This window comes from Rhipicephalus microplus, chromosome X (genome assembly GCF_043290135.1).
Source record: "Rhipicephalus microplus isolate Deutch F79 chromosome X, USDA_Rmic, whole genome shotgun sequence".
In the NCBI taxonomy this organism is placed as follows: domain Eukaryota; kingdom Metazoa; phylum Arthropoda; class Arachnida; order Ixodida; family Ixodidae; genus Rhipicephalus; species Rhipicephalus microplus.
Genome location: NC_134710.1, coordinates 235059996 through 235084437, shown reverse-complemented (window position 1 = coordinate 235084437; position 24442 = coordinate 235059996). Strand labels below are relative to the sequence as shown.

Below are 24442 nucleotides of genomic sequence, written 5' to 3'. Positions count from 1 at the left end.
CCCAAAAACAATTCATTAACACCAACAATAGGTGTGTTGTCCTACAATCATGGGGTGCATATTTTGGCCACTGGATACCCTATGAACAAGAAATGTTGCTAGGCATATGTGTTCGAGAGCCACAGTGGCCCACTGTGGCATTCTTTCTGCAATATTTGCCCTCCTATTTCGCCTGTGCGACAACAAAATGCTGCTGCATTTTTTTCCATTACTGCCAAATCACCGCGTGCACCGTCACACATCCAGTGATTCCATTCGTGCGCCAAAGTGCGCCAAATGAAATTTACTGCACCATCCTGATAATATCAACAGAGATTGCACCAAACTGTGCCAAAGTCTGATTTGGAATCGTCTATCACCGGGGATATTCACGCCGGCGCGTCAAGACATGTGCACCTTTTTCTAGGGGTCACCAGAGTCACAATCGCGTATCTAGAGTTATTCTGCTGAATAAACAGCAGTCGCACATGCGTCTTAAACAGTTCACGATGCAATGTTTGGTGCCGATGCAACCTTTGTTGTGCAAATTCGCTTAACGGTAAAATGCGCTCTACACAGGGGTTTGGGGCGTCTAGTCCAATTGGTAGCGTGAAACTGTAATGGCGATTCATCGGCGGACGTCGTTCATTCCAGGAGCGCTGTTGATAGCTTAAGAGTTGCGTGGCATGTAATTGAAGGGATTTTCACTAGTAACTTCACGCATGCTGCCAGAATATTTGTCACGCCTACTTCTGGACATAATGGTCTAAGTTTCTGTGCTTCACGTCGAAAGAAGAACACATGAACGATGGGAACGCATTGACGCTTTTCCTCTAGTATACTTTATTCTTGTATATTCATTCAGAAAAGCTCTTTCGTAATGCCTTCCTGCAGCACATCCGCATTTGTAATCGCTGTTGCGGTAATAGCCCCCTAAAAGTCCTTATCCTTTCAAACTCGATTGCTAGGGTCCGAATACAAAATTTCCACTTGGCTTTTTTAAACTGTTCTCATTAACAAAAGCATGCGTCATGGTCGGAGCAGTTGCAATTCGGTTTTAATATGCCCAGCTTTCAGTAGCTCATCACTGGCAGCTGTGGTGTCAGAAGACCTACTGTGAAGCGACTACATCATGTTGCACATACACCCCTCACTTTCCAGAGTCGGTAGCGTATGGTTAAAAACGATAAAAAATGAACATCACAGCATCCCATTCATTGCTTTTTTTTAACAGGGGGGGGGGGGGAGGTTTTGTTGCTTGGAGAACACAGTTGCTGACGCACGCTATATCTCAAGGCATAATGAGACTGCTCATAAACTTTGTATATTACTAACCTCTGCTTCGCGTTTCAAATAACTGACAGCACGAAAAACACTTCGGCAATTGGAGTGATCATTGTCTCTTTAGGCAGTGTTCTTTTGACTTACGCGATGTTGGGTCCAAAAGACACAATTCATTACTCGCACTTAAGCTCTTAGCAATGAATGCAATACTAACAAATTGTATTTTTATACCAAATAATAAGGCTTGACGTCATCTGCATTGTGCACTAGCGGAGGGGTTGCCATTTCGGATGTCTGCGCACTCGCCGCACACGCGGCATTCGATATCGGGGCAGGGACTTCAATCACTAGAGACCCTCAGAACGCCTCTTACACGCCGACCCATATACAGATAGAATCAGACTTGTCTAGAGCACCCAGCTGGCTGGTCCAGCTGCTGTACTTTTTTGTTTTCAAAAATATGTTAAGAGAGAAGCCGTAATGATACCAAACATGTTCGTAGTGCATATTAAGTCCTTGTTCTATAATCTAAGCATCCACAGAAGCTTGTATTTAATGTTAGATAGAAGCCACGGCCAACAACACCGTCGACAGCTACTCAAAGGCACCTCATATTCCCTGCCCCCCTCCCCACTTCTTACACATCCAGGTCTTCGAAGAGGTGCTTCAGTTCTTGGGAACACTAGACTGGAGCACTGACTGTAAAAGCAGCTCTTCATATCCTCGGCCATAGACGCCACTCTCCTCATCCCACCTTTATTTTCCTTTCTCCCATTCCATCGTATACACTGGGACATGCTTCCATTTAAGGTTGCAGAAATAGCATCTTTTCCTCTCCTTCTCCTCCTTCTGCTTCAACCGCCCGTGCTGCGTCACTGCGGTGGCGTAAGGTGGCCAGCGCGTCCCATTTCACTGCTGCTAGTGGCTGCTTTCCAGAAGTTTGTTGAATTAGAGAAACTATGCTGCACCCCATAGAGTTCCGAAAGGTCAATTTTGCCTGATAACATGAATTACAGTTTCCAACTGTTTTCGAAAGCAAAATTTGAGGTTAAATAATGTTCATATTGGCACTAACTTAGCAAATAGGCATTTATAGGCACTATGAAAACACCATAAAAGCCCTCTTTAACATATCATTCAGGCTCATATATCCAAGTGGCACGATAGAAACTCAAGGAGCAAAATTGGCATTTGTAAAAAATCCGGTCTCTAGTAACCACGTATGTGACTACATTCATGGAATATCTAGTGTAAGTGAAAGTATACTGAGTGCTTTTAATGGACAACAGAAATGTGCTGTGGTTTCCTGCTTTAATTAAGAGTAAGAACCCTGAAAGTTCACTTTGTTTGCAGAAATGAAAGCAGCACTTTGTTGCTGTGATGTATGTTTTGGGAGGTCAAAAGTAGTCAGAAAAACTCAAGAAGCTCTCTGAATAATTTTAGTACTTGTGATACCGAATCTGCACTGTATGAAAACAACCTGGCTAAAATTCTCATTGATGTTGTGCCTAATAAATACAAACGAGCCCCTAAAATTTTCTTTTTGTTGGCTAAAAACATAGAACTTTAAAGAACTCCTGACAGCGAAAGCTTTGTTTGCAACTTTTTTACAAGGATTGGTAGCTTTGTGTATAGTAATGCCAAACTTGACGATGGAGCACATCGAGGCACGAGCTTCAGACACATTCGCTGAGCCACCAAAAATATTTTTGAGGTATGAGGATGAAGTCTTTTGCGTGGTCAAGGATTCTAAATTCGCACACCTAAATTCGATCGAGTCTGCGATTCAATTCATGGTGGAATGTGAAAAGAACAACGTTCTTCCTTTTCTGGATGTGCTAGTGAAAAGGCAAAAAGTGGGGGGTAGGGGTGGATGTTTGAACTTCGTCGTGTACCGAAAACCCACCAACACCGGACGGTACCTGCAGTTCACTTCTAACCACCCGACCGCACACAAAACATCATTGGTCAAGGCACTCCTAAATCGCGCAGGGGTCATCTGCAGCTCCAAAAAATTGCGAAAAAAAGAAGCGATCACCGCCGACCTGCTGGACAATGGATACCCGAAAAGTTTTATTCAGCGAGTACGCCAGCGACTTGGTGACCACGAAACTGCCCCCCACCTGCCTTCTGCAAAGGATGACCCTATCAATGAGGCCTATTCAAAACATTGCTTCCGCATCTATGTCCCATACGTACCGGGAATCAGCGAGCAACTGTCCAGCTTGCTTGGTAAAGAGGGCATTCAGGTGGCGCACAAATTCGTCGCAACAATCGTGCGAATCTCGCCTCAACCAAAAAAATTTACTGCCGAAAGAAAGCTTCCCTGGGCTAGTCTTCGAAATTCCAAGCGAAGACTGTCCCGCCACCTACATTGGTGAGACAAAAAACTTTCCCGAAAAAAAATACGACAACATCGAAATGATGTGCGTAACCTCAATCCCGCAAGAAACTCTCTCGCTGAACACAGCGAAAAGATGAACTACCGCATTCATTTCGACAATGCCCAGGTCATCAATACGAAGAGTAGCCACACAAAAAGACATTAGAGTCCTGGCACATCTAAACAAGACCTGGAAATGTTAACCACTCAACTGGAACCTTACCTAGTGTATATGTGTACGGTCTACAGAACCACTTGAGAAAACACCGCAGCAACAACAACGGTGGAAAGAAGGACGATGGAGAGGACGACACCGCTAAGATAATTCACGAGCTTTAGAGCTGGCCGACCAGTCACCCTTGAAGAAGGGACCGAATCGGTCACGAAACGTCGGGTCAGTTTCCTGTCCTTGACTTTAATCTTTGGACTACAGTCAAACTCCGCTATAACGAACGCTGCTTCAACAAAATTTCCGCTACAATGGAAAATTCACGATTCGCCATCAGCAGTCCATAGGAGTCAGTGCATAAATATTGTCGCCACAACGAACACTTTTTCTTCGATCGTCCCGCTTCAACGAAATTTTACGATGCAATTTCAGGCTCAAATACTTCTTGCTATGCAGTAAACCCAATGTTTAACATTTCGATGCATCTTTAGAGCCTGAAAATGCACCAACGAAGTCTAAAACGCACGCTGGCTACACGAAAAGCTGCCGCTATACCGCTGCTGTTCAGCAAGCGTGGGCTCCATTGGTCGATAGCGATGGCAATGAGACTGCCCTGGCCTTGCTTTTGCCACTGGCTTGCTTTTGAGCTGCAGACGATCCGAAGCTGAAGCTTAGTCGCACAGTTAATGGTTTCCTTCACGCAGCTGCTGGGTGCAACCACGGAACAATGCCTTTTCTGATTCTGATGCCTATCATTATGTTTGCATTGCACTTGGCCAGTGTGGTAACAAATCAGAGCGGCTGTTTGTCTGCATCATCAACAAAATCAGCTTGCAGCGAGTGATGGATTATAAGAATGGCATAGAATAATGCAAAAATCGCCGCTCCCCGATACCCTGCCTCTATCTTGGCATTGTCGGATACTTTTGACAGTGGACAGCTGCTGGTGTTAATGCAACTGTTTGGTTCGTTTATGAAAGCGGTTTCAGGCATTTTTTCGTGTGTTTTTCACCATGACCTCGCTATGCATGGGTGAGAATGACGTCGTGACGCTGCTGGGAAAGAATAGGATGCAGTGGACATTTTTTGAATTTTGAGAATAAACGTTTCTTTGTTTTGCTAGCTCAGATCGGCTATATTTTTTCGGTTTTACTATAACGAAATTTTTGCTTCAATGAATTTTTTCCCGCACCCCATCAGTTTCGTTGTAGCGCGGTTTGACTGTATTACTTGGCTGGAGAGTTAATGTTATTAGTATTGAAGTTCACTCAGCTAATTAGTATAAAGTTCACCCAGCCAGACGAAGATGTTCATCTTTAAATGCTTAAACGCATTGTATAACTTATGCTAGTATCATTAATTGAGAACGATTTTGCATCGGATCGAAATGCCCACCTAAATATCATGAGAAACTAGCGCCCCACAGCGAGGCAGCAAATGAGAATACATGTGCTCAAGCTTCAGTGACGCTGAACGCGCCGTTTTCAAATAGCGAGACCCACGGGTGGTGAAGAATAAAATGATGTAGATGCTTTGAGCGTGTCCCCCTCGGAAAAAAAAAAAGCATTGCTGGCGTCAGCAGCCAGAAACCACCTTGAGAGCAGCCCAACAACAGGGCAAGAAGGGTGACGAACAATAGTCTTCGCCGGATGCCAGTCTGGGTATTGTCCGAGGTTGACAATACTTGCTTGACCTCTGCAATGTCGTGACGAGGTCCTGTGTCTATGTCACACCCCAGAAAATGTCGACTGCACCTGAATACTCGGACGAGCCCGAACCTTACTTTAAACCAAATTCAAATATCTTACAGGCAATGCTCGTCGCTAATAATCGGTCAGGCATGCCCCCACACGTAGGACTCTCAAAGAACACTAGAATCTCAAGTTTCCAAATTTAGTGTCTGATCTCCTTTAAGAGGCAGAACAAAAATATCACCTAGTTATCACAAATAGCAACAAATTAGCTCAGAATGAAGAAAGAACACCACAGTTTGTGGCGCCACCTATCTCATGTACAGTCAACTGCCGATTTTTCGGACACCGGAATTTTCAGACATGCCCGATGATACGGACATCTTCACGGCACTGCCACAAGCCCCATCGAATCAATGTATAAGGAAGTCTGAAATTTCGGACGCTCGAACCCCCCAGAGTCCAATTTCCGGACTTTTTGACGCGACAGAAGGTCGGAAACCACCACTGACCTCCAGTGGAAACCACCACAACTGCATCACACGCGATTACGATCGCACAAATGAGCGCGCCGGTCTACTGTGGCGGCATCTGTGGCTTGGACTCGTTGATCGTTAGCGGACAAACACATACGGCCTCCGAGATTCCTAAAACTGGCCGTGTTTATCGTGCAAGGTTGCTTCGCTGACAATCGAAACTATCCACCCGGAAATTTTTTGGCGTCAATAAAGTTCCTTTCGCTTTAGCGCTTGTGCTCATGCGTGTCGCTCTGGCTTCCCGCGCAGCACTTTTGCGAAGCGTTTCACCACTTCGAACTAGAACTAACCGTCACACACTGATTTGGTCTGGCCACGCTGGCTATCTTGAATGTTTACCAGTGCCACCTCCGGAGTACCCGAGGCACCGTCGCCTGCCGTCTCGCCGTTTTGTTTTTGCAGCCCACATGGTGTTTGGCGAGCCTAGTGCGTGGTTGTGCGATCATGTGAAGTGTGCTCTGCAATGCTAAGCCTAAGTGCTTCGACGCTCGTCAGCAAACTCCTTTGTTCACATCGTGAGGATTTCGCTTTCCTGCGCCTTCGTCGTCCTCGCCGATGGCATGAAAGCGTGGAAAAATGTACCGTCGGTTAACGATGGAGAAGAAAGCCGCCATTATTAAGCTAGTGAAGAGTGGCCGATTGCAGGCTGACGTGAGCAAGGGGTTCGGCATTTTCAAGCAAAAAGTTTCCAATTCCTGAGGAACAAAGACAAGATCTTGAAAGCGGCCGAAAAACCGTGTGGTGCCCAAAAGATGAATGCAAGCCAAGGTGTTCATCCAAAGCTTGAGGACGCTCTCGTGGTGTGCTTAATTCAATGATTTCCAAGCGGCTGCCAGTCTCGGGCTACATCTTGAAACAAAAAGCGGAAAGTCTCGCGCTTCGAATGGACATCACGGATTTTAAGTTCAGTGATGGATGGCTGAGAAACTTTAAGCATCGGAATGACCTCAAGTTCAAGAAGATGTGTGGTGAAAGCGTCGTCGTCGACAGTGCAGTTATTGCGAAGTACCGCAGTGGAAAACTCCGGTCTTTGTTGCAGCAGTTCTCTGCTGACATTTTCAACTGCGACGAAACTGGCTTGTTTTACAAGCTGCTGCCGGAAAGAACACTCGCTTTTGCTGGTGACGCATGTCATGGTGGCAAGCATAGCAAAGAACGGCTGACCATTCTTGTCGGCAGCAACATGTCTGGCAGCGAGAAACTTTCTTTGTTAGTAATCGGGAAGTCCAAGAGCCCGAGGTGTTTTAAAGGGGCAACGCTGCCAGTGTTATACGAAGCCAACAAAAAGGCATGGGTAACACAGCAGTTGTTCAAGAGTTATAACCGCAGGTCGAACAGGAAGTTTGAACAACAGAAGAGATGTGTTCTGCTCTTCGTTGACAACTGCGCTGCTCATGGTCACATCAATAACTTGAAGGCTATCCAGCTGGAATTCATGCCGCCCAACACGACTGCGATCCTCCAACCGATGGACCAAGACGTTATCCGTAATCTGAAACTTTTGTACCGTTCACGTATACTCAACCGCATGGTGCTGTGCTCGAAAACGGGAAAGGCTACAGCGTTGACCTTTTGTCTTCTGTCGGAATGCTTGCGGACGCATGGAAGGCAGTAACGCAAGACACGCTTCGCAACTGCTTTCGCCACGCGAGCTTCGTACTCGGCACAGAGGCAGCAGACTTGCCTGAAGCAAGCAACAGGGGGACTGACTTGTGCCCTCTCATGGACGATATTATCAATGACCTCTGCTCTGCTGGTGCTTCCATGCCCACGGAAATAACTTTTGAGCGGTTCGTCGACGCTGACAACAAGCTCGACTTCTGCGCAGAGTTAACCGACGACGAAATAGTCAGTCAGGTTATGGCGGATTCAGACAACTACGATGTCGAAAAAGAGGAACCAACGCCTGCGCCACCTACGACCGCCGCATTGATGCGAGCATTGATGACGCTGTCATCGGTGTACTGTGATGACATGACCCTTGCTCAGATCGCGGCAAATGTGATCACATGCAAGTGGAACCCCGTTCAAACAAGGATCAACAAGTTTTTCAAGCCACTGCAGCTCAAACACCGGCTGCCCTGACGGCACCCGCTGTCGGCTGCATGCATTTTTTTTTAACGGCTCTTTTCAGAGCCACCCCACTGATGCTTTGGCAGAGTTCCGGAAGTCTGGTACTTCAACCTTGACCCTTTTGATTCGAGAAATATCAATGAAATGGTGCGTTTTTTGCTTGCATTAAGAAATATTAGCAAAATGGTGCGTATTTTTTTTTTTTTGCTTGCATTAAAAATTATCAGTAAAATAATGCATTTTTTTGTTTGCATTTATTATTTCGGACTGCTCGAATTTTCGGACGCTTTTTCGCTTCCTAGAGGGTTCGAAAAATCGGCAATTGACTGTATTTCCTGCTGCCTAGAGTTACTGTATATGTAGCAGTTGCATATCGGTGGAGGCCAAACTATACAGGCCTATGTACTGTGTTATGCCTGTGCATGTTAAGGAATATCGGATCATCGAAATTTCCAGAGCCCTTCACTTTGACATCTCCCAATTATATCGTGGTTTTGGGACATAAAACGCCGTATATTTATTATTAGAGTTACTTTATGTAGCAGCGACTTCTGTCACCATTTTTCACTGTCTTGGTATTGTCCAAAAGCTCAGTTTCGTCTTCTCTTTTCTGTCACCCTTGCATATGAGCACTGCTAGGAAAGCATGAAATAAATTTGGAACCACTCTAACAAGGTTTAAAATGTGCAAGTACATCAAGAAGTGCCTTCAGATTTGCTATTGCTAAGGCAGCAGAAGACTCACCAGTTAGGCTTACTCCAAAAATATTTGCCTGTATAATTACAGGCTTTGAATTAATAACACTTGTTAAAAAGGCTTGAAAGCTGGCATGCATATAGAAAGCAATGTGCAAGCATCCTGTGTTTTTTGTGGTGGGAAAAAGGCTGTAGTTATACATAGCTTTAGGTAAGCCAGTGATTTCATCACATAGGTGACAACATTGCACCAGACCTAAAAACTCATCAGCACATCAAGTTGTGCAGCTTTGTGCTGTGTCGATCTTAATATACCAGTGAAGCAAACCTTTGCCTTCTGTTGTAGAGCTGACACATGGGTCCCATTTTGTTTTGGAGCTCGACGTTACATGCCATACTCATTGACATGTCTGGGAATGATGACAGTTCACTCATTCATTGCAAGTACTTCGAGTTAGTCTGATTGACAGCTGGAATGGTGGCATTAAGGAAGCACAATTATAAGGAGAAGCTAAAAAAAACTCATCTTTTTTTTTTGCACTCTTTTTTCTTGCACTTTAAACACACCTACGGTCAAGTGCACAGAAGCATTGCCACTGAGTTTGTGCTGCTGGTAGTGACAGTCAACTTTATACCTAGAATAATGCACAGCCTGCACAGTAATATAACCTGCTGGTGCAAGGCTGATACTTTGGATTTGGGAAGTGATAGGTGTCGGAGTTAACATAAACAAGTACATCTAGCTAAACACAGTGTGGCCTGCATGCCTGTTATTGAAGACCACATGCAGGTGGGGCAAGCAGTGAAAGTTGACAACTTCAATGTGCATGCGATTTTGGATGTTGCTTGATCAACAACATAGTTTTGTAACTTTGGCAGGGAGCATCTGCTGTAGCACAGTGATTAGGGTGTTCTACTGGGGATCCAAAAGTCGCGGGTTCAATTCTGGTCGTGGCAGTTGCATTTTTATGTAGGCAAAAGGCTAGAGGCCCATGTACTCTTCAGTTTCAGTGCACGTTTAAGAACCCCTGGTGGTCAAAATTATTGGAAGCCCTCCACTATAGCATATCTCATAACCTGAGTCACTTTGGAATAATATTTGTAACCCCTTTATGCTCCGGGCAGCAATTCTTGTCTCTTATATTGGGTGTCCCCTATAAGCAGGGCACTATGTATGCATTTTCTTATCAATACCTATATGTAGTAATGTAGGCACACTGGTGTCTCTTATATGTAATTTTCTGTTAAATAAGTGTCTCTTATTTGAAATAAGCGTCTCTTATTCTAAAGTCGCAGGTTCGGTACCTGCTGGTGGAAAGTTATCTTCTCATCCACCTTTTTTGATGTTTACATTACAATTATTTTTTATAACTACCCCTATATTTTTCTTGAAGGCGAAAATGCCTTAAGCCCGTGTGCTCAGATTTGGGCACCCGTAAGAAAACCCCAGGTAGTCGATATTTCTGAAGCTCTTCTCTACGGCGTCTGTCATAATCATATGGGGTTTTTGGGATATATCAATCAAATAAATTCTACTCTCCTAGGCATCATTGTCGTTCAGTTCTCATTAATGTTGTGTCTAGCAAGGAAAACGGTCCCTTAAATGTATACTTCTTTTTTTCATTCATTGCGAGGATCTTGTTCTGTAAGACTTGATGCCTTCATGTAGAATACGAGGTATTATTGGTCAGCTGCCAGTTCGTAATACGATCGTGCGCTACGTAATGCCATCAGGCAAAAAGAAGAGTGTTCCACACTCGCCGTAGTGGCTACTGGCGGCACTGACTGACGCTCCCACGTTCAGTGCTCGTATATAACCTATTAAGTAGACAGAGGGATGACTACCGCTGTAGCTCAGTTGGTAGGGCATCGGACGTGTTATTTGAAGTTTGTAGTTCTGGTTTCTGCCCATGGCAAGTTATCTCTTCGTCCTTTTTTTTTTCGTCATATGCATTACAATTACTTTTAATAACAACCCTTATACTTTTTCTGGCATCATTGTCTGTTAGTTCTCATTAATATTGTCTAACAAATAAAACTAGGGGTAAATTTGCACTTCTATTTCTGATTTAGACGTCATCAGGAATAAACAGATGTGGGACGCTGAAAGGATGACAAAGTAATGACGTGCGAATCAGCCCAGTTAGGTGTCCTGTGACAATTTCAGATTGTAAAATTTCTTGAATAATTCATTTTTTGTTCATTTTGTTTTTTCTTCATTAATGAACAAGGTTCCACTGTGTTTTTTTAACTCAGTGTTGACACGTAGAAGCTTTCCTGGATCAAGCTTTAGCAACCTTCTGAAGGTAACGGCCACGTATCTGTGACTGATTGTGAGCTTAATAAATGCGAGAGAAAGTGTCTGCTCAAATGGCTAGTACTTCTGCAGAAAAAATTCCTTAGCAACTTCGAATACAGTGACCTAAGGCACACCAATAAATAATATCACAAACTGAGTCTGCAAGCTCATTTTCTCATCTCCCCTGGTTCAGTGCATTGCACTTATCTGTTTGCATATGGATCCTGGTGCTTGTGCAGGTGGCCATGTACAGGCATCCAACACTGTGACAGATCACTGTTTTTGCCCTACAGATATAGCTGCATTGCACAGTGACTTTGTCTAAAAACCTTAGTATTATATTTTTTTTATTTTTAGTAGGCACTTTCCTATTGTGTTGCATTCACGATTCATTACATTTGTAGAAGTATGTATGGTGTCGTGGTTGCTTAAGTAATTTGAAGTGCTTATAGGGCAGCTTATAAAGTCCTTATTTTTTACGTGTTTAAAACATTTTTCAACATTTCACAAGCTTTAATGAAGTGTTTATATTGTGAAGTGTTTATTGAAAATACTAGAAAAGCAGTGTGTTTGTTCACATTTTTGAAAGGAGCAATATTGACTATTACAGCTCCTCTTGGGAAACGTGGATGGAAAATGTTCTGTGCAACTTTACGTGATCTTGTGCTCTATTTACATAAGGTAAGCATTCAATCAAACATTTCTGCCATGCTAAGTACTCTTCAGTGCTGTGCTTCTCTTTAAGGTACTGTTGTGGGCAAGCATTAACCTTAATATTTGTGTTATATCGATTTGGACACTACAATTGTTTGTTCTTTGTAATTTTTTGTGAAGATTGTTTTTCATATGTCATGTGTCTGAAGTAGAATTGCAGCTAAATGTCTAGCAAACATCTTGTGCACATCTTTCTTCATCCCGGTGTTGTTCTTGCTGGTAAAATATATTCCAGTTGAAACCAAGCCTGCTAAACACAACCGGGATGTTCACCTTGTAGGATCTATCATCACCATCAGCCTGACTACATCCACTGTAGGACAAAGGCCTCTCCTATGTTCCGCCAGTTAACCCGATCCTGTGCTTGCTGCTGCCAATTTATACCCGCAAACTTCTTAATCTCGTCTGCCCACCTAACCTTCTGTCTCCCCCTAACCCGCTTCCCTCCTCTGGAAATCCAGTTAGTTACCCTTAATGACCAGCGGCTATCCTGTCTACGCGCTACATGCCCGACCCATGTTCATTTCCTCTTCTTGATTTCAACTATGATATCCTTAACCCCCGTCTGTTCCCTGATCCACTCTGCTCTCTTCTTGTCTCTTAAGGTTACACCTACCATTTTTCTTTCCATTTCTTGCTGCGTCGTCCTCAATTTAAGCTGAACCCTCTTTGTAAGTCTCCAGGTTTCTGCTCCGTAGCTAAGTACCAGCAAGATACAGCTGTTATATACCTTCCTCTTGAGGGATAGTGGCAATCTATCTGTCATAATTTGAGAGTGCTTGCCAAATGTGCTCCACCCCATTCTTATTCTTCTAGTTACTTCAGTCTCGTGGTTCGGCTCCGCGGTTATTACTTGTCCTAAGTAGACGTACTCTTTTACAACTTCAAGTGCACTATTACCTATCTCGAAGCGCTGTTCTCTTTTCAGCTTGTTGTACAACACTTTCGTTTGCTGCAGATTAATTTCAAGGCCTACCTTTCTGCTCTCCCTGCCTAAATTCGTAATCATGAGTTGCAATTCATCCCCTGAGTTACTCAGCAATGCAATGTCATCGGCAAAGCGCAGGTTACTAAGGATACTCTCCAGTAACTCTTATCCCTAACTGTTCCCATTCTAGGCTTCTGAAAACCTCCTGTAAGCACACAGTAAATAGCATTGGGGAGATTGTGTCCCCCTGCTTTACACCCTTCTTGATTGGTATTCTGTTGCTTTCTTTATGAAGCACTATGGTAGCAGTTGATCCCCTGTAGATTTCTTCGAGGAGGTTTATATATACTTCATCGACGCCCTGATTCCGCAGTGTCTGCATGACGGCTGATATTTCTACTGAATCAAACGCCTTCTCGTAATCTATGAATGCTATGTATAGTGGTAGGTTATATTCTGAGCATTTTTATATTACCTGATTGATAGTATGAATGTGATCGATTGTTGAGTAGCCTGTTCGAAATCCTGCTTGTTCCTTTTCCTTTGGTTGATTGAATTCTAATGTTTTCTTTACTCTGTTAGCAATTACCATTGTAAATAGCTTGTATACTACAGAGAGTGAGCTGATTGGCCTGTAATTCTTCAAGTCCTTGTCATCTCCTTTCTTATGTATTAAGATGATGTTAGCATTCTTCCAAGACTCTGTTACTCTTCCGGTCAGGAGACACCTCGTAAACAGGGTGGCTAGTTTTTCTAACACAATCTGTGCTCCATCTTTTGGCAGATCTGATGTTACCTGATCCTCACCAGCAGCTTTGCCTCTTTGCATGCTCGCCGAAGCTTTTCTGACTTTTTGTGTCATTACTGGTGGGGTGTCATCTGGGTTACTGCTAGTTCTTATAGTATTAAGGTCGTGGTTGTCCGGGCTACTGTACAGATCTCTGTAAAATTCCTCCGCTATTTAAACTATTCTATCCATATTGGTAGTTATTTTGCCTTCTTTGTCCCTTAGTGCATACATCCGACTTTTGCCTATCCCAAGTTTCCTCTTCACTGCTTTGACGCTTCTTCCGTTTTTCAGAGCGTGTTTAATTCTCTCCATGTTATACCTTCCTACATCGCATACCTTACTCCTATTATTCAACTTCGAAAGCTCTTCCAGTTCTATTTTGTCTGTTGTACTTGAGACTTTCATAATTTGATGCTTCTTAATGAGATTCTTTGTTTCCTGGGAAAGCTTGCCAGTGTCCTGTCTAACTACCCTGTCTCCAACTTCCACTGCACACTGCGTAATAATACTCATCAGATTATCATTCATTGTATTTACGCTAAGGTTGGTTTCCTCACTAAGAGTTGAGTTCCTGTTCTGAAGCGAGACTCTGAATTCCTGTACTTTCACTCTCAGTGCTAGCTCATTGATTGGCTCCTTGCGTATCAGTTTCTATCGTTCCTTCTTCAAGTCTAGGCGAATTCGAGACTGTGCCATTCTATGGTCACTGCATCGTACCTTGCCAACCACTTGCACATCCTGCACGATACCTGGGTGTGCGCTCATTATAAAGTCTATCAGTGTTGTGTTATGTCAACTGTGCTAGCTCATTGGATGACTTGAACAGCTTCAAGAATTCAGGTACCAGGACTGGCTATATTTTCTATAGGCGGCAGGGCAATTGCTGCTCACACCTCTTCTGAAAAGTTCGCGTAGACAAAGCATGGGTGTTAGCAGCATTTCGTCTTGAGAGAGGGCAAATCCACGTTGCATCGTGGCACGGGAGGGGAGCTCTAGTGGGGCTTCAAGGCCAGTGCTGGCATGGCTTGAGGGGGGCAAGTGCCCTCTTTACACCCATTGCCGATGCCCATGGAGTATGCAAACTGCTTCATTTTGTGGTGTCATCTGGCTTCGAAAACTGCCTCCAGCCAACTTCGAAACTGCCTGTGTTATTTGCTCTTTCTAGCAGATAATACAGTAGGATACCAGCAGATAACACAATTATTAATTGCCAATTTGCAGAACCAGCTATTTTGATGACTTACCAGCATGCACAGAGGCTATGAATTGACATGCTGTGGCAAATTAGCTTTGGGAAAATGATTTACACTATGCTTTTCCCTTTTCTTCAAAGGGAAGAAAAAGCTAGACTTCTAGCTATGGTAGTCTCACACACTTCAGTTATCTTTCCAGCTGAAGGTCATCTGTTCATGTGCATTTGCCCTCCCTTCCTGAAACGGCAGCACAGCTTTGCACATTTCTGTACTTATGTCTTTCACCCTCTTGCAAGATTATTGCATAATGATAAATTCTGAACCATGCAAATCATCTCTGCTACTCTTTGCATTGGGCAGCTCAGCTTTTGAGGCAAGATGCAATGGGTAACATAAAACATTAGGTTTGTGTATGCATCTCTTTTTCTTCACTAGGCATTTTACTTGTGCTTGAATCTCACCTGGTGCATGGGAGGTCTGGAAAGATTGAAAGGAAACCATTGCAATCAGGTTTCATTAATATAAGTTTGCTTGTGCATGTTAATTTTTCAAAGGTACTTTTTAGAATTTAGCAACCACTTTTCAGGTCTCGTCTTCATTATTATCCTCCTCCTGGCTTGCTCATGATTTTAATCTGTGTTTGATTTAGTCATCAAATTTGAAGTTTTGTTGCTTTAGATTTTTTTTGTCTTGGTTTGCAAAGGCATTCTCACTTAAAATAGTAATGATAAATCAACCAAGTTACCAATCAATCTTTATTTTTTATTACTAATTGGAACAGAGGAAACTAATTTCATGGCAGAATTGAATTTTACTATTGCATAGTGTGCATATAATAAAAACAGGCCATATTTTAAGGTAGATTGTTGAAGTGAAATTCTTGGCATCTTTCTGACTATTTTTGAAAATATTCTGCTTCTTATTTGCATGTCTCTATATATGATTATTCATTTGCTAGCCATATTCATTCAGTACTTTTTGTACATAGCAGAAATATTGTTCTACCTAATTATCCGAGAATAAAGCAGCATCTGAGCAAGTTTTAACTAACCGGCCCCAATCGTCCCTCACCAATTTGAGAAAAATTTTTAAGCATGTATGCATAGAGCATGTATTCAGCATAATTTCGGAAACATTATCGTATTCACTCGCATAATAGGTGCATTCACATATTAGGCGCTCATCGAGAATTTATTAGTATTACGCATGGTGGCAGATCTGACTATTTTAAAAAAATACTTGAGTATATATAGCACAGTTTATTGTTATCGTTCATCATGCAAAATGAGGTGATAAAAGAAAGTCTTGCTTTTGACTACTCTCCTCAAATCTTTTTTGGCTTTGCTATAGCGATATTGAAAAACTGCTGTTGACTTGCACATTTAAGCATACTGACATTACCAGTGTGATTTATTACAAAGCGTGGAGCAGGGCTTGTTAATGAATGTCTGCCTTGTCGTTCAAAAGATGAAAAACCACATGGTCTTTCATGGTATCAGCGTCAAAACTTGTCGCAACACAATTTATGAATGGTGTGGGTGAGGCACTGCCTGAAGTTTAAATAAAAAAAATATTTTCACCCTTGCATGCAAGGTTAAGGAAGGTTTTTTTTTTTGTTAGCCTTTCTAATGAATGTGTGTGGAATTTGTAAACATTTCCAAAATCTCAGTGTTTTCTCTTTTAAGCTCACTTTTATTCGCCATGCTGTCCACTTTAGGTACTACTTAATCAAATGTTGATACTGGAAATTACATTTTTTGTACCATAGATGTGTTTTCACATATCCTTTAAGTACTGTGAACACATTATCTACACAAGCTTTAAAGTAATATTGCTACACACTTTTGCCATGGGCTGCCCATACTTCTCCGTTCTGTCTTATCATTATGTAACTATAGTTCCTTTTATTACAGGATGAGCAAGGGTTTAGGAAAAACCAGTTGTATGAAAGTTTGCACAATTCTATCAGAATTCATCATTCTTTGTCGACAAAGGCAACAGACTACACAAAGAAGCAGCACGTCTTCAGGTTACAAACGGCTGATCAAGCAGAGTACCTGTTTCAAACTGGGTAAGTATTATAACAGCCAAGTTGCATGACTCCTCTCATGTGCTCTTTTTATTGCTACAATAAAATATGATGGTGTCTGGCACCTTGCATTTTGTTTTCTGTCGAATAATTGTGTGTACTATCATATGTACAGCTTTATCCTTTTTGCTTGCATCCTTGTGTAACTGTGCTATTCTCTGCTACTTTGTTGTCATTTCTCAATAACCATCTACATTCAACTTTTTCAGTGGAGTTTGTGAACAGTCTCTTTTTCACAAATTCATGATTGACACTCATTCTAGCATGGTTTTGTAAATCTAGCACGGATGCCTTTTTTTTTGTGCAAAGAAGTGTGTCGCCTTGTGCAAAGAAGGCATAGAAGAAGGCATATGTACATGCTGTTAGTTGAACGGGACCCACGCATGACTTTACATTTAGTGACGTTTCATTTCATTAACCAAAGTTTACGCCCCGCCGCGGTGGCCTAGTGGCTAAGGTACTCGGCTGCTGACCCGCTGGTCGCGGGATCGAATCCCGGCTGTGGCGGCTGCATTTCCGATGGAGGTGGAAATGTTGAAGGCCCGTGTGCTCAGATTTGGGTGCACGTTAAAGAACCCCAAGTGGTCAAAATTTTGCCCTCCACTACGGCGACTCTCCTAGTCATATGGTGGTTTTGGGACGTTAAACCCCACATATCAATCATTAGAAGAGTGTTCGTGCCATGGCTGATTTTTCCTTTCCTAAGGTTATCTAGCATTCAAATTGAGATTCCTCAAGCGCAGTAGAAGGCTCCTTTATACCCGTCTTATTGCTGGAAGACTATGAAGTGACAAACATGTTTTTTGGTTTGGTTTGACTTCTATTATTCTACTACCTGTTAGAAATTAATATTCTCTGTAGCAGGCTATAGGGCCAGGAATAGCAGCAATCCAGGTGACATATCATAATTACTCGAATCTAACGCGCACCTTTTTTTCGGTTAAGCGAGTTCATAAATCGCATGCGCATTAGAATCGAGTATGAAAAAAAAAATGAATACGGTCATTCTATTGCCATTGGCATTTCTAAAATGGCTGCCCCCTACGTGCGTGGGCATGGCGCGTCGGCCATTTCTGCCTATGTGTTTCTCAAGTGCGGCACTTCATACGTGTGCTGAGTTCGTCATATTGTAGTGCATTAGCATTGACGGCATGGAAGGGCCGACTCCAAAACTCGAGTGCACCACGATGCCGCTTTTAAAAGAAAAGTCTTCGCGTGTGCAGAAACGGATGAAAATCGGGCCGCATCGCGGTCGTTCGGAGTTCCTGAAACGTGCGTGCGGGACTGGCGGAAACAAAAGCAGAAGATTGTCGACAGCAAAGCTTCACGCAAAGGCTTCAGTGGACCACAGCAGGGTCGGTTTCCACAAATTGAAGAGCTGCTCGCAGAGTATGTGCTTGAGCAGCGAGTGGCCCGTGACGACAGAACTGCTACAAGTGCGGGCTGTACAGTTAGCCTTAGAAAAAGGTTTAATGCGGAGCCAGTTTAAAGCGAGCAGGTGCTGGCTAACTAACTTTATGAAGAGGAAAGTCTTTTCCCTCCAAAGGCGAACGGCCATATGCGAAAAGTTTCCGGAGTACGATGAAAAGCCTCACAGTTTTCAGAGGTTCGTCCTAAACTTGCGGCACAACAACGGCTACCTGCTTGGGCAAATAGGGAATACCGATCAGACGCCTCTTTACTTCACATGCCTGGCACCACAACCGTCGAGAAGAAGCGGGCGAAGCAAGTTCGCATGCTGGCATCGGTCCACGGTAAAACTACAGTGACGGCAATGCTCTGTTACACGTCAGATGGGCACAAGCTTCCCCCGTACCTCATATTTAAATGGAAGACGCTCCCGAAAGGAGTCGTTTTTTCGAGTGGTGTGATCGTGCGGGCCAACGAGAAAAATGGGTGCGCGTTGCAATCGATGTCTTGCTCTTTTTTTTTTTTCGTCGTGGAAACCGGGTGCGTGTTACAATCGAGGGCGCGGTAGAATCGAGTAAATACGGTAAGCGATCTAGTTACATGGGAATAATAAATAGGGAAAGTTTACTTGATCTGTCATTGTAGTGCAGTCATAATTTAGCACAAGTATATAAGAAAAATGTACCTATGCTGCCTGATTATAAAAGGCTCTTTTGGTAACAAGCAGTGTGTGTTTGGCGTGACTTTTTAGAGTGTGCATGGGTAACTGTCAAACATGCTTCCATGAGTACAACATGACCCACTGGCTTTGGTGACTGATTGCTGTTAAATTTTTCAGTAGTATAGTTTTTTTTACAAGGGACATGAGAAATCAAAGAAAAGAAATTCTGTAGATGACCACTGTAAGGTGGCCATAATATTCTATGCTAAGGTAAGCTGGTATGATATTTCGCTCAACATTAGCTCAATGAGCCAGAACTCTGCGGACTGAAAAACTGGCATCAAAGCAATTAACTTTGTCTTGCAATGAACTAAAAATTCTATGACCGCCACTCATCTGGCTCGGTTAGAGTTTTGCCGGTGAACTTATATGGAAGAGTAGATGAGCTTGGGATCATGTAGGTCCATCTGCTTGCTCTAGTGAATGCCATGGGTAGCCTATGGGCCCCTACCAAGGACATTGAACACACACAATTTATTGGCTCCTACCATCCACACACACAACTTTCGTGACACCAACCGTCATGTTTCTAGAATATGTTGCCACATTTTATATTTCTGAACTATAGTGTGTATGTATTTACTTGTAGCATCAACTACAAAAACAGCAAAATATGACAATCACTGACATGCTACAGCAACTGAAGCTTTGGCCACGGTGAAACAGCTATACTGCTTAAGGAACTTGAATTACCTCCAGCCACAATTTTTTGGGAAAAAAAAAACGATGTTTCAAAACCAGCTTGGTCCCTTCCTCAGTGTTGACTGTAATAGTCAGGAAAGGGTCGACGAGCCTTGTCCTAGGCTCCGTCTTTCCTTTTCCCTCACGTTTTGAAGGCCATGCACGTAGATCTGAGGCATTGTTCCCAGGGACCGGTTCACGTTTGCCTGCGTGTGCTGTATGTGCCAGGACTCGAGCAAGAGCCTCGTTTCCAGATTCTTTTTCGTTTCTATGACAGAGGGGCCATTGAAGTCAGTCTTATGGTCATGCTTCTCACAACGCTCTGCATGGGGCTCTGCATTAAACTTCCATCTTTCTAACGTCGTTTCTGTGCTGGCGTATTTTTTCTGGGAAGCACTTACTCTTGCCTACGTAGCTTGCTGGACTTACCGCACACAACACTTTGTAGACCACGCCCTAGTGTTGCTTCCTGGATCATCGGTCTTTCAGCTGTGGTAATAAGCATGTGGGCGTTGAAGCCTGCTTGTGAATTATCGTGACCCCAGCTTTTCTAAGGACCCTGGCGAGCTGTTTGCTAGTTCCCGGAAGATACGGGATGACAACTCGTTGGGCTTATTTCTTTGATCCTATTGTAGCTGGTGGTGTGGCACGTGAGGGAGGGGCATCGCGTATGTCGTTCGCAGGTGGTGAGTCTTCACCGTGGAATGATAGACCTCTCGGCATGGATGAATAGACTTCTCGCTAGATGAAAGCTCCCGTGTATCTATTCCTTCTGAGCTCAGTTATGACCCTCTCTTCTTTTCTTTCTTTCCCTTTCTGATGTTCAGATGGCTCTTACTCGTGAAAGGAGCACATACACTACGAAAGCTTTGTGGGCAGTGGGTTGACTTGAGTTCAAGCGCAAATACCTGCTGGGGTGCATTGGTTTTCTGTACACCGAGAAGGTCATGCGCTCGCCTTGTTGTCGTACTAAAGCATCAAGAAACAATAGCACTCAGTCTGGTCTCGTTCTCATTCCATCGTAAACTGAATTGCTTGGTTGATAGAGTTAAGATGTTCGAAGAAGCTATCTACCTCTGTCCTCTTTATGATAGAAAAGCAGTCATCCACGTATCTCACAAATACTTTTTGGCCTGTTAATAAAGTATCACAGTGCCATCTCTCATATGTGCTCTATTGGGAGGTTCACAGTTAGAAAGGAAACAGCTGCTCCCATTGCAGTCGCCCTGGCCTGTCTGTGGAAATTCCCATTGACACTGAAATATGTTCCCTGGAGTACTGCCTCGAGGGAACATACTTCAGTATCGATGGGAATTTGTACAGACTGACCAGAGGGACCGTGATGAGAGAAGTCGTTTGTGTTACAGCTGCGAACCTGACAATGGAGTCACCCCATTGACCACAAAGCTTCCATAGTGTCTGTGCTCCTTCTACGAGCAAGAGCTATCTGCACGTCGGAAGGGGAAAAAAAAAGAGAGAAGAGAGGGCCATAACCGAGCTTAAAAGGAAGGGATACACTGCAGCTTTCATCCACCGAGTGGCACTCCGCATGTCAAGAGGTCAACCACCCCATCGCGAAGATGCACCTGTGAGGGACACAGGCGACCCTCCTCCCTCACTTGCCACACCACGGGCTATAATGAGACCAAGGTAACCAACCCAATGAGTCATCATCCTGTATCTTCCAGGAACTAGTGAACAGCTCGCCAGGGTCCTCGGAAAAGCTGGGGTCACGACAGTTCATAAGCCACCTTCAACGCTCGCCCACTTATTACCACAGCCGTAATATCGACGATCCAGAGAGCAACACCAGGACATGGTCAACAAAGTGTCGTGTGCGTAATGCCCAGCGAGATACATAAGTGAGAGTAAGTGCAGGAACGACGTCAGGAAAATGGAAGTTCTACGCAATGCTCCTGCAGAGCATTGTGAGAAGCATGACCATAAGATTGACTTCGACGACACTTCTGTCATAGAAAAGGAAAAAAAAATCTGAAAAGGAGGCTTTTGCTCATGTCCTGGCACATACAGCACACGCAAGCAAACATGGATCGGTCCCTTGGAACAATGCCTCCGATCTACATGCACGGTCTCCGAAAAGTGAGAGAAAGGAAAAAACCGCGCCTAGGTCAACGCTCGTCAGCCCTTTCCTGACTATTACAGTCACCCCTGAGTAGAGCCGGTCTTGAAATGTCGGGTTTTCTCTAAGATCATAGCTGGGTGTATTGACCTGCCTTAATCTTCGACCCAGCCAGACAGACCTCTGTCAAAATGTTTACATTTAAGGTATACTGCTTGCACGCAAGTGAAAAAAAAAACATACAGCACTGTATTATGTACACATCTTTGACCACTCGGTTATCTGACAGTTCACTGACATTTACAGTATCCATACTGCCATACTTCTTTGACAACCCGCCGCGGTGGTCTAGTGGCTATGGTATTCTGCTGCTGATCCGCAGGTCGTGGAATCAAATGCTAGCTGCAGCGGCTGCATTTTTGATGGAGGCGAAAATGCCTTAGGCCCATGTGCTCAGATTTGGGTGCACGCTAAAGAACCCCAGGTGGTTGAAATTTTCGGAGCCATCCACTACGGCGTCTCTCATAATCATTTGTCAGTTTTGGGGCATTAAACCCCACATATTTATCTATACTTCTTTGACCACTAATGCTAACACAGTGACTAGTTGCAGTTTTGAAAGGGAACTTCTAGCAGTGACTGTAGTTTCTGCTTTTCTTCGAATTCGAAGTCTAGTGTATGATATTCGGAGGACTGTAGAAGAAAGATATCTTTATGAGCCAAAATCTAAAAAAAAGTGTTCTGAAAGTAACCTAATTTTCCTCATGATGGTGGGTATGAAAACAAAACATCTTTCAGAAAAGTGCCATCTTGTGTTACAGTTGACTAGTTGTGTCGTCTCCGCCTCTGACATGAAAAGTGCGAGTTGAATTATCAGTGTCCACAGGCTGTACCTTTATTCAAAATTTACATTTGTTCTAGGGAAGATGAAATCTTATAGCCTCACATTTTTCTCTCATTTTTTTTTTCACTTGGTGAAAGCCACTGAAGAATGCAGAAAATGCTGCTGTGTTTCTATATGTCATATAAAGTTAGTGTTGAATGTTAGCTTCATCAGCTCAGGCTTTATGCCATAGCACATTGTTTTTGTATGTTGCACCATGAACGCCGGAAGCTAGGACACACCGGGATACTAGTCACAACTGACTATTGCTGTTGCATACAAAATGTCAGCTGGCTAAACAGCAATAATACCTTCTGAGACATTATTTTTTTTCATCAGATAGCCAATCTGTGTTGCACAATTCAGGCTCATTGCAGAGTTCAGTTGTTTTGACGCTTGGGGCTATTCTATGATTCTGCCACGCAATATTACATGCATTAAGGAGACTCCATACTCTACATGAAATTCTTATGGTGTTTTTTCCAAAGCAATTTCAAGCGCTGGCATAGCTCCAGAAGGTGTGTGTTCGATTCTCACCCATATCCAACATTTTTATTGTTTATTTATTTATTTATTCACATCTCTCTCATTTTCACTCAATGACAATGCATATTTTTCTCTCACAACCAACGATAGCGATTCTGTTGCCAATACTAACCCCAAAGTTATTGCAAAACAAGCTTTTTAATGCTGTCGTGTTAAAACTGCTTCCGTTTTGAGGCGTGCAGAACAACAACCTTCACTTTACATGAAGCCGAAGCTTGTAGGCTCATGTTAAGTATTTCTGTTCGTACTGTAGGGTGCTTCCTTTTTTTTCTGAATGTTTGCCTTTATTTTCTGTGTTTCAGAGATGCCAAAGAGTTACAAAGCTGGATTGACACTCTCAATTTCGTGACAGCCAGTTTGTCAGCACCTGCTCTTGCCGGTGCAGTGGGCAGCCAGAAGAGGTTCCAGAGGCCTCTGCTTCCTGTTAGCCACACCAAGTTCAACCTGGTATGCGCACTCCTTCCCTTTCCCTCGTTTTTTCGCTATCTTCATGTATAGCCACTTTCTTGTACATTTTCCATACTTCTGGAAGTTTATGAAAAATGCAGAAAACTGTGTACATGTGGGGTATAACTTAAGCATGGTGCCTTCAGTATTGTCAGTATTACAAGTTTCTATTTCATACTTGAATTCTCCATTTGAAGGAAAATAAGCTTGAGCCTACAAAAATAATGCAGTAACAGTTACAGACCCGACACTAGTTACTTTGCTTATATTATCTTTAAATTATAGACTGGTTTAGAAAATATGAACAATTTTCAGCTGTGCAGTTAAAATACCGGCATGCTGTGTCTAAAGGCTCATTAACAGATGAGACTTCTTTAAGTAAACTTAATGTTGACCAAATGTGTCATATATGGTGGACCTGAAAAGAGTGCTTGATGCTGAAAAATGAGGAAAAAATAAATGCAGTTTATAAAAATGTAATTGTAAATGAGTTCAGAAAGTTGTTAATGAATGGGCATTGTTAGTTAATTGAGATTTAAGCATACAAGTGTAGGTGTAAGACAACAATTGGTAATACAATCGGAATCTTTAGAAAACAAATTATGGAATTTGCCTTTGCATTCACATCTATTCTTCGCAAGCGCACGTTAAAGAATGTTAAAGAACTCCAGGTGGTCGAAATTTCCGGAGCCTTCCACTACGGCGTCTCTCATAATCATGTGGTGGTTTTGGGACGTTAAACCCCACATATCAATCAATCAATCAATATTCTTCGCAAGAGACCAAGGAGAATTCATTTCACAAGAGACCAAGGAGAATTCATTTCATTGTGCCTTACGTGACAGTTTTTT

General features: G+C 43.1%; 1 protein-coding gene across 8 annotated transcripts in view; it reads left to right on the top strand.

Moving 5' to 3' along the window:
• Efa6 (Exchange factor for Arf 6) overlaps positions 1-24442 on the top strand; it is a 325427-nt gene that overhangs the window by 291423 nt on the left and 9562 nt on the right. For all 8 annotated transcript variants that reach the window (XM_075878819.1, XM_075878817.1, XM_075878818.1 and 5 more), the window contains 3 exons: positions 11720-11790; positions 16648-16805; positions 23447-23591. In XM_075878819.1, coding sequence (XP_075734934.1) covers positions 11720-11790; positions 16648-16805; positions 23447-23591 — 374 coding nt within the window. The remainder of the gene's footprint in view (positions 1-11719; positions 11791-16647; positions 16806-23446; positions 23592-24442) is intronic.